Consider the following 13,917-nt stretch of genomic DNA (forward strand, 5'->3'; position numbering starts at 1 on the left):
TTTCTACAGGCAGAATCCAAAGGAAGAAATTGACAGGGAAAGCTCACATTCAAGAAGAAGAAATGGTCTCTGCACAAGCAACATTCTGGCCCCTGGATTTCAGGATAACCATCAGATTTCAGAGGTGGTGTAACAGTGATGTCACTGATCTCTTGTGCCAACTTCTCTGAACGCCAATATCCTCTGAGGTTTTCTGCATATCTGCCTCACCATTATAAATTAGGCTAATGGGATTTAGATGAATTAGTAATCCCCAAGTCACCAGATTGAGAGGTGCTACAATCAAATATCTGCATGTGAAGAAATCACTCCCCGGGGGCTGGAGCGATAGCACAGCGGGTAGGGCATTTGCCTTGCACGTAGCCAACATGGCCAACCCTGGTTCGAGTCCCAGCATCCCATATGGTCTCCCGAGCACCGCCAGGAGTAATTCCTGGGTGCATGAGCCAGGAGTAACCCCTGAGTATCGCTGGGTGTGACCCAAAAAGCAAAAAAAAAAAAAAAAAAAAAAAAAGAAGAAAAAAAGAAATCACTCCCGGGAGCCAAATTTATATTTGGACCTGATTCCAATCACAGAATCCTGGATTCCCAGCTTGATACTATTCGGGCTGGAACCCCAGACATCCCTGGGAGAGCAAATGCTATTTTGCATGGGGGAGGAGAGAGAACGTAACTAGTGCAGAGCAGAGAGAGAATGACGGGAGTTTACGATGGTCACAAGCTACTACTACCACCATTCACTGGAGAGATTGATTTATTTTTTTTTAATTTTATTGAATCACCATGAGATAGTTACAAGCTTTCATATTTGGGTTACAATCACACAATGCTCAAACACCAATCCCTTCACCAGTGCACATTCCCACCACCAATATCCCCGGTATACCCCCCCTTTTCCACACTCCCCCTACCTCCATGGAAGACAATATTCCCCATACTCTCTCTCTCTCTCTACTTTAGGGCATTGTGGTTTGCAATACAGATACTGAGAGGCTATTGTGTTTGGTCCACTATCTACTTTCATGGAGAGTATCATGCTAAGTGAAATGAGTCAGAAAGAGGGAGACAGACACAGAAGTACTGACTCATTTGTTGAGTATAAAACAACATAACATGAGGCTGACACCTAAGGACAGTAGACACATGGGCCAGGCGGATTGCTCCATAGCTGGTAACCTGTCTCATGAGCAAAGGGGAGAAGGCAGCTGGAACAGAGAAGGGATCACTAAGAGAATGATGGCTGGAGGAACCGGTCGGGATGGGAGATGTATGCTGAAAAAAGAGCTTGATTTCTCTTCTTCCAGAATATGGACTGGTTTTGTGACTGGCACAAGACTGCCATAGAGGAGACACTGGGACACACCGCAGATCTAACCTTCACAAGGACAGGCTGCTTCTCTCTCCCGCTAGGAAAAGGCAGCTGCTATGCTACAGAGATGCTGGGAAGCTGAGCATCCCTGTGCAAAGACCAGCTGGACGGGCTCTGAGTTGAAGGCAATCCCATAAGAGTCCTCCACAGAACTTGTGGAGCAGTGAAGACCCCAGGTGAGTCCACATCAACCCCCAACAGAAAGAGAAATAAAATGTGGTAATTTTTGAAAGCCACTACATGCTGGTGCAGTTTGTTAAGTGAAACAGAAATGTGCAACTGAAAAAAATCACTTTGTGCCACAGACATAATAAAGGGGCTATAGAGGCTTTGGCACTTGCGTGGCAGCAAGCTGACCCAGGCATGATGCCCAGCATCATCTACTATTCCAGAACACTGTCAAGAGTGATCCCTATCAGTTGGGATGGAGAAGGGACCACTAAGTCAATGGTGGTTGGAGGGCTCGCTCCGGATGGGAGATGCATGCTGAAAGTAGACTAAGAACCAAACATGTTGACCTCATAGTATCTGCATTGCAAACCATAATGCTCAAAGTAGAGAGAAATTAAGAAGGAAGGTGCCTGTCACAGAGGTAAGGGGTGGGATGGGGTGGAGGTGGCAGGAGGGATACTGGAAACATTGTTGGTGGAAAATACACACTGGTGGAGGGATGGGTACTGGATCATTGTATGACTGAAACTTTATCACGAAAGTTTGTAACTGTACCTCACCGTGTTTAAAAGCAAAAACAAAAAAGAGTGATGCCTCAGTAAGACCTGAAAACTTCTGGGTGTAGCCCTAAGCCCACAAGATAAAAAAGCACATTAACACAGAACAAAACATCAAAATGTTAACAGTAAGTTTTAAATCATCATGTCATCTGTACTTTAAACCCAACTGGGGTGGGGTTAATGGTAGAGCAAAACAGAAGTGGACCCTGGTTACTCTTTCCTTCAAATCACTAATTTTAAACTTGGATTTAAATTTAAAATAAAAAAAGAAACTTCAATTAGTCTCTGTGATCTCAACCAGGGGAAAAAAAAAAGAAAAATGATGCTCATATGATGTGATTTTTGGATTTTAGAACTGAAACAGATGCTGCAAATCATCTGTGATATAAAAACCATCATTTGACATTTAAAAAAATTAGAGCTGGAGGTTACAAAATGACTTTCCCAAGAACCTTTGACTAACTGGGGGCTGATCTTGGTCTATTTTTTTTCTTTTTTTTCTTTGAAAATCGATCATACAAGAATCACTTTTCCTTGGCACTCAGTATTTGAAAGAAATTAACCTTTTTACCAATATGTGAACACCATCAGTATAGAGCGTTTAGATTTCAGAAATACTGAAACAATCACATACCTCGAGAGTGTGGCACTTTCCTCGGATTCTGTAGCAAAGAAGTTGGTAATTCTCCAGCACAACATTCAGTTCAGAAGTCAATTCCTGGCCACCAGAGGGCGCTTTTGCAGCTAATAACTTGATGTTGTCCTTGAGAATCTTCACTCTCACTTCCTTTTGCAATACATCCTCTTTCGCCCTCTGTTCCAAGATAGGACACATTTGAAGATCATCTCCTCTGTCTTACCAACCAATTTCTTTTATATAGGTAAACAAATCAAAACCCCTACACCATTCTTTCTAGCTTGAAACATTACATAACCACTATGCAGTGCTTTTGAAATAACACTGCTGAATACAAAGTAACATTTATTAAACATCCTAATGTACACAGCCCCACACATTTTATTTTATAACAATGTCTAAACTAAATATCTAAATTGGTCTTACTAAAATTAAGCATATTTCAAAGCCTGGGTCATGACAAAAATCTAACTGAATTCATTTCAAATCACCACTAGAGGTCTGATCATGTTAGACTAAAATAAATATTTACAAAAACTCAAGTGTACCATGAAAGTGGTAGCTTTTTAATCTGTTGGCTTATTTTTCCCTAGAACACAGGTAGACCCTAATAATTAAAATTATTCCAAATAATCGCTCGGGAAGGAGATGTGTGCTGAAAGTAGACAGAGGACCAAACATAATGGCCTCTCAGTATCTGTATTGCAAACCATAATGCCCCAAAGTAGAAAGAGATTAAAAAGGAAAGTGCCTGACATAGAGCAAAGGGAGTGGGGGTGGCAGGAGGGAAACTGGGGACAATGATGTTGGGACATGTACACTGGAGGAGAGATAGGTGTTCGATTATTGTATGACTGAAACTAAATCATGAAAGCTTTGTAACTGTACCTCAAGGTGATTCAATTAAAAAAGTGAATAAGTAAATAAAAAGTATTACAGACATGAAGGTATCATACTGGGGAAGATTTGATCTAGAAATAATTTTTCATGACTCTATATTTAAGATATAGCTTCAATATTCAAGAAAATCAACCTTAAACAGCACTTTGTTTTCCATTTTAGTTTTTTTTTTATTGTTGTCTTGATTTAGACTTCCTTTAGTTCAGGGAAAATTAAGTATAGTTTTTTTCTAATTCTAAGGATTGTTTAGAAGAATAAAAATAAATAGAATGCTACCAAATCGAGAGTTTTAAGCTCGTTTTTCTAAAATCTCATTCATACCGTGGCTTTACAAAATCACAGAACTACAATGCCAACAGTACAGAGAATAAATGTAATAAAATAGTTCGAAACAGAGTAGGCTACCTTTAAAATATCATACAAAGTGAATAATTTTAAATCTTTCCCAAGAAGCTTAACATCAGTGAGTTTTCAGTATAAATACTGCACTAGCTTAAAAGTTCCTCTTCATATTTATTTTGACTTGTATACAACAATGCGTTGATGAAACAGAATCCATTTCTGGTATCTGCACAAAGACTTGCTTTAGTTTTACTTCTAGGAAAGTTGACTTTGAGTAAAGCATTCAATGTGTTGCTTCATATTATAAAACAAAACACCCTTTAAGGCACTATCTCCTCCTGCTTGAGCAATGAAGGACACTTGAAACAGTGTTGGAAAGATGGGAATACTGCCCAGTTCTTTCATTACATAAAAGGAGGGTGTTAAAGACTATTGACACTGGATTCTAAGTTTACAGGAAATATATCCCGTGGTTCCCATTGATATCAAATACTATGGGTTTTCTTACTGCTCACACAAAATTCTGGTACACATGTGTGCCTGTGTGTTAACTGGAAGACTTACACCTGAAAAAATAAGAATAAATGCCAATTGAATTGGAAAACCTCTCTTTGCTCCTTATTTAAAAAAAAGTCTTCATAAATTTTGGAAATGTCAGAGTTGTGATGGTTTAGCCTCACTGTGATTGTCCCTGAAGCTGGTGAATTTCTGCAGCATTTTCTCTGACTCCTCAGGGTTTAAACGGAAGAGACTTTCTAAGGCAGTCTTTAAGATTTTCTAAGGGGCTGGAGTGCTAGCACAGCGGGTAGGGCATTTGCCTTGCAAGTGGCCGACCTGACAGACCCAGTTTCCATTCCTCTGCCCCTCACAGAGAGCCCGGGAAGCTACCGAGAGTATCTCTCCTGCACGGCAAAGCCTGGCAAGCTACCCGTGACGTATTCGATATGCCAAACACAGTAACAACAAGTGTCACAATGGAGACGTTACTGGGTCCACTCAAGCAAATCGATGAACAATGGGAGGACAGTGACAGTGACAGTGAAGGTTCTCGAAGAATTCAGTTCATGGAGGAAGTTAAACAGAAAAGTCACAACTTCTTTTCCTACCAACATCCTGTCAGCGGCTCCCTCTCCTTTTCCTCTGACACCCTGCTGTAGAGCATTATTTGAACATATATATCATCATGCCTTTTCATTGGCGGGTGAGGTCCTGGCTTCCTGATTACTACTAATCGCTTCTAAGGGAGGAAGAGTGACGCCAAGGATGCTGGCTCGTCTCACCTTCATCTCCTCCACAGCATTCTCAAGTTCTTCCGGAGACTTGTATTCAAAATCCCTCTCCAGGTACTCCTCTTCAGCCTGGCTCATCCATTCCTGCATTTCTGCCAAGTCTTTCTTCAAGTTCGATGTCTTTTCCTGACTTTCAGACAACCTACTTTTTTGAATAGCCACCTAGAAAAGAAAAGCCAGTCACCCAAATATCCACGTTAATACATTAAATAAATTCAATACATTAAATTCTCATTTCAAATATCTAAAGACATCAACAAATTTCCATGAAGATTGTGATGTTCTTGGGCATTTTGGTGGTAGTACGTACGGTATAGTAACTTTGCACATCAGTAGCATAAACATCAAGACTATTGCAATTATGTTACCCAAACTACAATAAAAAAAACCATTAAAGACTAAGGATGCTGAGGCCAGAGGGGATAGTACAGCAGGCAGGGCACTTGCCTTGTATGCGGATGACCAGAGTTCGAACCCTGGCATCCCTTATATTCCCCACATTTCTTCCAGTAGTAATTTTTGAATGCAGAGTCAGGAGTAAGTCCTGAGCATTGCAGGGTATACTCTCCCTCACCACCACCCCCCCCCAAAAATTAAGAATGCTAAGAGTGGGGATTGGAGAATGCTGGAATAAAAGTGGAAGGGTATTGACACTCTGGTGGCTGGCATGGTACAGCAACACTGCAAGTATAAAATCTATAATATCAGTACTATGTTAAAAATTAAAATAAAATTTAATTTCAAGATTGTGATGTTCTAGTATTCATATAAAATCCCTTTTAGATCTGTAGTAATATCATAAAATATAATGAATAAATTTTATTAGTATGCATCTATATGAAATTTTGAATATTGGCCTAATCTGGAATTACCTATTAAAAATGTATAACTTTTGAACAGAGCATCTCAAATATACAACAAAATAAAATGTATCTTAAAGAAACTTATTACAGCAAAGTTTATCATGGAAAAAAAACCCATAAAGCAACCAAAGGGTCCATTTTCCATTATGAGAAGATACTCATTTAAACTTTACTTTTAAAAGACAGAGAGAAAGAGATTAACATAAAGCATGTTCATAAAATATTGCTCCTCAAAATTTTGATTTTGGAATGTAGCTATATATTTCAAACAGATGTAAAAATGTTGTATTAGAAAATTTGGAATTTGTTTGAACTTGATTCAATGATAAAACTAGGGTGAAAAATAGGCATAAAATAGTTATGATACATATGTATTTAAATTCTGCAAGCCCTCTGTCATGTCTCTACAATGGCCCTTAATAAATACATATATATACATGTAAATGGACGTCAGTTACTGAGCTTCAAGAATGACCTAGCCACATTTTCCCCTGACACTAATAAACTACTTATAAAACCCACTATATGCTTTACTGCCAAAAATCTTATTAGCACTTTTGAAAATTAAAAGGAATCGGGTGTGGCTGGATGAAAATTTGAATATTTGGACACGAAATATCTTAAATAAAGATGAGTGAAGTCCTTGAAATTAAGACATTCTTTTCTTGCCTTTTATGTAACTCTAAAACTTTAAACACAATAAGAATATAAAAAGAATGGCAATAGTATGGTTAGTATATTTCAAGTACAGAAACAATTCCTCTCATCTCCAGTAATTTAATTTTCTTACAAGAAAGCCAAGAAAGATAAATAAAAGACAAAAAAAATTCCACCTCAACTCAATCTTAGGTAAAATGATGGCCTCTGACGAAGTGAACCAAACATGAACAATCTCTCTCCTCAGGGCTGGGAGACGGATGAGGGCACAATTATCAGGGACTAATCACTCAGTTCTACCTCCTCCACATGGAATACCACGTTAGAGAATCGCCACTCACCATCATCTGTTTTCACTGCCACTTAGGATGGCTGAACAGATGTGCTAGATATTGTATTTGTGGCTGGTGAACAAAACAATCCTTTCAAGGCGATTGTTCCTTCTGTTTGGGTTTGTTTGTTTGCTTTTACTTAAACTTACATAGAGAGATGTGAGGCGAGGGAGAGAAAAAAAAATTTGTGTTCAAAAGCAATCACAGACTTCAGAGTGGAAACAGGCACGCAAAGAAACAGAGAGAGAAGCAAGCAAGATACACAGGCTTGAAGAATGGCAAAAAAACAAAAACAAACAAACAAACAAAACCTTAGGCTTCTGCTTCTGAATTGTCATTAAATGTCAAAAAAATAAAAAGATTTGTCTAAATCCCGTTCAATATATATTGGTTTGGGGGCCACCCTGGGCTGTGCTCAGGGCTTACTCCAGGCTCTGCACACTTGGATCACTGCTGATGGTCTTGGGGGACCATATGAGGTGCCAGGAATGGAACCAAGTCAACCCTGTGCAAGATAAGTATTATGGTTCTGGTCCTATTATAGATCATAATCCCAAAGCTCTTTTCTGAGCCATCTTCCCTCTTGCCACTGAGTGTTGTAGGAGCTTATACCAACTCACTGAGATGGTTGAAGTCATTTCACTAACCAACTTCCACACTAACTCAGTCTTCTTACGGGCGATCCCCTGGTTGGGCTGGTTGGACTATGAAGGTGATCTTGACAGCAGACCCGACAGGGAACGGGATGGGTCTCACGACAGTATGAAAGAAGAGTCGGTGACAAGAATGAAATCACGAGAACAGATGAGGACCAAAAATATACTGTAGGGGCTTCCTGATAGCAGTGTTCACAGTCCTGTTTCTCAACACTGACTGATGAACAGTTTCACCTGAGCTTTTAAAAATTATATGAGGGCTAAAAACATTGCTTGAATGACAGAGAGGGAAGGGATAGATGTTCTGTACAGAGAGATACGTGTGAGGTCCTAGACTTGAACCCTCACTCCAGTGGGTATGGGTCTGGTAGCCCAAACAACTAGTACACCCTACAAAATACAATAATAATTAGAATATATATTATTCCTGGACCCGACTTCCAGAAACACAACTGCTCCTTACCTACCATCCATTTCTGGACACTAATCAATTTTGACATTTTCATGGGTCCATAGAAAAATAAAAGAAATAACAATTTTTTAAACTCAAAATTATAATTATCTCTATACTCTATACTTTCTAATTGGAACCTTAAAATGTTTTTCCTTTCATGATATTTTCAGTATAGTAGATAAAAAAGACTATTTTGGTTCATTAATTAGTTTTATATGTCTGATTTTTCTTAGAACAGTTATTATTTGGCAGTATTTAGCTTGTCAATTACACTGACCTTTAATTACCCAGAGAAACAAACAGCATAGAATTGCTTTAGATGAATACATAACATATGGTTGCCTCCTTGCTGAGGAACATTAAGATTTCCCATACTTTTATTCTCAAGCATTAAATACTTAATAATTCAAAATTTAGGGGACCTTGGAACATTGATGGAAAGATGCTGGCAGTGATACTGGGTGTGGTGGTGTGCCTGAAACTATTAACTACAGCATTAGTTATGGTTACCTAAATGAAAATGAAAAATATTCACAATTAATCCGACATAGTTCTGTGCACATGAGTGTGTATTGTAGGTCACAGATAGCTAGATCCAAATATCTATGTAGACATGTGTACCAATAGCTACCTTTTTTTCTCTCCTTTTGTTACTCCTCACTGCTGATTTTAAACCTTTTCCTTATTTATTTCCCAAGAGTCCTGTAAGCTCCTTTGAGTAAAAGCGACTTAGATAATTACACACTTGAAAAAAAAATCCTAATTTGGCAGGAATGGTGCATAGCATTATAAAATTACTTTCTTACTTGTGATAGTGATTTACACTTTTGCAAAAAACTGTGGATATTCATGGAAGAAGCATGCTAAAGATTTAGCACTAAAATGAGTATTAAAAAAAAGCCTGTCAAAGATACTATTTTAACATACATAAAGGGAAATGTGTATATATGTATGTGAAGAGAACGAAGAAGAAATAAGACAAATCTGATAAAACATTAACTGTTACCAAGCTGAAGAGTTTGCTATATTGTTGGCCCTTGTACCATTATTTCAACTCTTTTCTGAGTTTAAACATTCAAATTAAGGCATGTAAACCAAAGAAAATATTTAGAGATATAAATATAAATGCTTCCTGTATAACAATTTACCAAAAAAAGTTGCATTAAGAGGTAAGTAGTATCTATGGAACTGTTTGCATATTTCTCTATTTCGTAACTTCCCTTCTCATTTTTTTTAATCCTTTCCCACTTGCTACAGCATTACTCAACTTCACTACTGTTTCTCTATCAAAACAGAAGCAATCAGAAGCTAACTAAATCACATGCCTACTCTTCCTTATGGAGAAACTCATTCCTTCAAAATCTCCATTGTGACTTCCTCCCTCACCACTACAAGAAAATCACTTTTCACCAGATCTTTACAAGTCTCTTTTTCCTCAGATCTTAACACTTATTTTTCAGTTCCTTTAGTTCTAATTGGGCTAAGCAATCTTTAGCATTTGGGCACCATGGAAAGCTTAGGTGGGCATTTGCTTTGCATACTGCCCACCCGGTTTCAATCCCAACATACCAGAGCACTGCTAGGAGTAATTCCTGAGAGCAGAGTCATGAGTAACCCCTGAGCATGGCTGGGTGTTGCCCAACAGTAATAGTAATAATAAAAATAATCTCAAACTTTACATTTCTAAAATGGAAATCATTTCCCCTGTGCCCAAAAAAGTTCCTCCTCCTTGATTCTTCATTTCAAAAAAAGATATCACAAGTCACACAAAGCAGAAATTTTGAAAACCTTGTTTTAAAGTTGTCTTAAATATTCACCTTTATCCTATCCAATACATTAATAGACTCCTGTTTTCAAAAGTCAGTCGAAACCTAGCAGTGCTCAATGTCACTACTATCTCTCTAGTCCAACAGGACAATCTCTCTCTCCCAAAATGCAAAAATCTTTTAGATAAGTTGTCTGTCTCCATTTTTTGTCTTATCTAGCAAGAATTATCCACATAGAAGTTCATGTAATCTTAAAATATCAACACAGATTCAATTCTCTATGCAAAACCCTTTATTTCCAGTGTGAATAAATGAGCTAAAACCAAAAGTCATTTGAAAAGTCATATACAATTCAACCCAACCTGTTTTCTCATCTCAAATCTTTCCACCCACTCTCCAACAGGCTAATTCCTTTTTGTTCCAGTCTATTTCTGCTTCACTGCCTTTTTCATTGTTTATTGAACATAAGAAGCCATACTGGACAATTAATACCACACCTGAACTTAAAAAATGATGCAGGAGCCAAGTACATACTCAATGCATCCCCAAGAGTTCTCACCAGCTGTGGCCCAAAGAGTCCCCACTACGATCAATCAGGCTCCAATGTCGCACAGCTAGACCTGTGTACTGAATCGGCAGAGCCACCATTGGGGTCAAATATAACAGGCTCTTATTTTTACAAGTGACCAATTTCTTGGCCTAGCCTCTGAAATCATGAACCACCAGGGACAATCTACCTAAGCCAGACAAACTGATTGAGATAAAAAGCCATAGCTCTCTTACACTCTGTTTTGCAGGAACTGCTTTACAGAAGCGCTAAACACGTTACTACTGTTTTGCAGGAAATAACAAGCATAAACACATTTAAATTCTTAAAAAAAACCCAACCAAAAAAATTCTTAAAAAAAAATTAAACAATAGCATCCAACAAGGGCAAATTCCTCTCTGTATAAGGAGGAAATTCATAAACATACAAACAAGAAAAGCTAACACCCTCCAGAAAAATCAAAAGAATTTCTGACTCCAATCCCCATTCTTTTTATCTAAAGAATCAATCGTGTCCTATTTTTCAAGTAACAGACAAGAGACCTCAGCCCCTCCTTCTCGTAAACATATTCTCCCATGCAAAGGGAGAAGCAATAGATTTAAATGTTGCTCCTATCTCCCTTGCACTCTGGACTACAACAAAACCTTTCCCTTCTTTCAAAAATCCGTGTGACAGGGGGCTGGAGCAATAGCACAGCAGGTAGGGCGTTTGACTTGCACGAAGCCGACCCGGGTTCGATTCCCAGCAACCCATATGGTCCCCTGAGCACCGCCAGGGGTAATTGCTGAATGCAGAGCAAGGAGTAACCCCGCCAGGTGTGACCCAAAAATAAAAAACAAACAAACAAACAAAAATCAGTGTGACAGTATTTGGCATTCTGGTAGAATGAGGAGCAAACTGAAGTTTGGCTTTGCATGCAACCCACACTGTTATTATTTTAGATAACTTCTTTTCAAACTAAATGGACCATAAAATCAATTTAATAGGTCAAGAGAAATGACTCTCTACCTTTTGATGACCACAGAAAGTGAAGACGAAAAACTCACCTCCCTGCTAAATCTCTCCAGCTGGGTTTGGTAGTCTGCTAGCTTTTCTTGCATCCATGTTCTCACTCCAGAAATAGGACAGCTTCGAAGTCCTGCTTCAATTTCCTTCATGTCTTTCAGAGATGACTCAACTGCTTCTATTTCATCAACAAATGCCTGGACATATAAAATAAATCCATGATGAATTCATTCCTACGTTAACACTCACACATACCATGATTACAGTTCGCTTGAACCTCCACATACATTACTGAGAACAGATTCCATAGAAGTCAGGACTTTTAACTACTTAAGAAATATGTTGCCTTCAGAAATTCATTTCACCTAGGTGCTTCATGGAGCCATCTGCCAAATTAGATTCAAAATACTTGACTCTCGGTAGGGAATAACACTTTAATTACTTTTAAGAAGCCTAATGATTTCACCAAATAGAAATTGCATTCCGTCTTACTGGCAAATTTCATTTGTTAAACATGTTTTTCTTAAAGCCTCACTGTGTGGCACGTTAAGAGCAATATACAATTGGTAATTATGACACAAAGATTGTCATCGTGGTAGAAAATAGCAGCTCCTAATCAACTAAAATTGTTCTTGTTCTCTCTATCCAAAATCCTACAGCCATGGTGGAAAATTAAAATATAAATACTGCAATCAGTCATTCTTTTATTAACTCTGAAGTCAAAAAAGGCTTGTGATAAAAGATATTTTATCTAGGTTTATTATCATGCCATCGTCTAACAATTTTAATAACGGCAGCAAATAATAAAGAAGAAGAAAATGTTCTTTATGACAGCAAGTTCTCGAGGTCAGCAAACTCACAGAGCACTGGTCAAGCTGTCTTTGCAGCCCTTCATCGTCCCCATGGACAGCCGGCTCTTTCATTACATCCTTCACACCATCCATCCACTTCTCAATGACTTTCGAATCAGCCTAAATCGAACACAATAACAAAGGGGGATATTACTCAGTGACATTCAACCTACTCTATCTCAAGATCTATTGCTACTGGGGGAAGAAAGCGAAAGCAACTTTCCAAAATGTTGTTATCATCATTTTCATTTATTTCTTTTTAAAACATATTCCACATGTGAGAATGGTGACTTTCTTCATTCTTGACTAAAATCCTTCAGAGACAGCAGCTTGGGGATCATTTCAAATATTTTAAAACATTCTCCAATGAACCTAGATATGCTGCTTAAGTGTGAGCGATGATATGATTTAAAAATCAAATTATACAGTTCTAGGTAGAACTGAAAAATATTTTGTTTTCAAGTAATTTAGAATGAAATCTCTCTCAGTTACTCAAATCAAGAATAAATTGAATGGTTGGCAGGATATTTTTTTCCTTAGGTCTACTCTACTCTGAGATGCCTTATTATATGACAACCCAGGACAGCTCACTGTTCAGCAACTTAAACTTTGTGCCCCATTGTGATCCAGTTACTGTGAATGGTCCTGGAAATATAAAGAAATCAGAAAGGAAAAATTCTGCAAAGATAAAAAAAAGACTTCAGAGGGGCTGAAGTGATAACATAGTGGGTAGGGCATTTGCCTTGCATGTGGCTGATCCAGGTTCCATTCCCAGCATCCCATATGGTCCCCCAAGCACTGCCAAGAGTAATTAATTCCTAAGTGAATGAGCCAGGAGTAACCCCTGTGCATTGCTGGGTGTGACCCCCCCAAAGATTTCAAAGATTTTAAAGAAGAAATGACAAAGGAACTAGGTATTAAAGAATGCAAAGAAGTAATTCAAACTCAAGCTCAAATGCAAAAGTGAAGTGATGGTCATTTCTTTCCTTTGCCTCCCATTCCATTATTAATATATCCAGCTTATCGGGACTGAATTCTACCCTCTTCTATTTGCCTCTCATTCATTGTTAGTAATAAATTTCCTATTCAGCTCAAAATGCTTCCATATTTGAATGCAACCTCTATGTCTTCCCTTCATCTTCTACTGGTTAAACATTGCCACTTCAATATAAAAAAAGAACAAGAAAAGTAAGAGATACAGAAAATCCACATAGACCAACTGATCACACCAAGAGTAACCAAAGGAATAGAGAAAAATTGGAAAATCTATATTCATTACTAAAAATCCACTTATGCAGTCCTGACATAGCCATTGTGCCCTCTATGAGAAAGACTGTGATTTGTCATTGAAGTTCAGCACCATACCAGCCATAAGACCTTGAGAAACCACTTTTTCCTCATTGAGACCCAGTACTTCCTCTACCAAATATCCCTTATAATCACATTGATCAGTTGCTCTGAAAACCCAGGGATAATGAACGGGATCTGGTACAGAAAAAAAAATACATAATAACTGTA

The 13,917-nt window shown here is 38.1% G+C and overlaps 1 protein-coding gene across 2 annotated transcripts in view; it reads right to left on the reverse strand.

Moving 5' to 3' along the window:
- The window catches only part of UTRN (utrophin), a 610,322-nt gene that overhangs the window by 388,294 nt on the left and 208,111 nt on the right, over nt 1-13,917 (reverse strand). For both annotated transcript variants that reach the window (XM_056126431.1, XM_056126429.1), the window contains exons 23-26: nt 12,409-12,519; nt 11,590-11,745; nt 5,260-5,430; nt 2,735-2,914 (exon numbers count right to left, since the gene is read on the reverse strand). In XM_056126431.1, coding sequence (XP_055982406.1) covers nt 2,735-2,914; nt 5,260-5,430; nt 11,590-11,745; nt 12,409-12,519 — 618 coding nt within the window. The remainder of the gene's footprint in view (nt 1-2,734; nt 2,915-5,259; nt 5,431-11,589; nt 11,746-12,408; nt 12,520-13,917) is intronic.

This window comes from Sorex fumeus, unplaced genomic scaffold (assembly GCF_029834395.1).
Source record: "Sorex fumeus unplaced genomic scaffold, SorFum_2.1 ptg000061l, whole genome shotgun sequence".
Classification (NCBI taxonomy): domain Eukaryota; kingdom Metazoa; phylum Chordata; class Mammalia; order Eulipotyphla; family Soricidae; genus Sorex; species Sorex fumeus.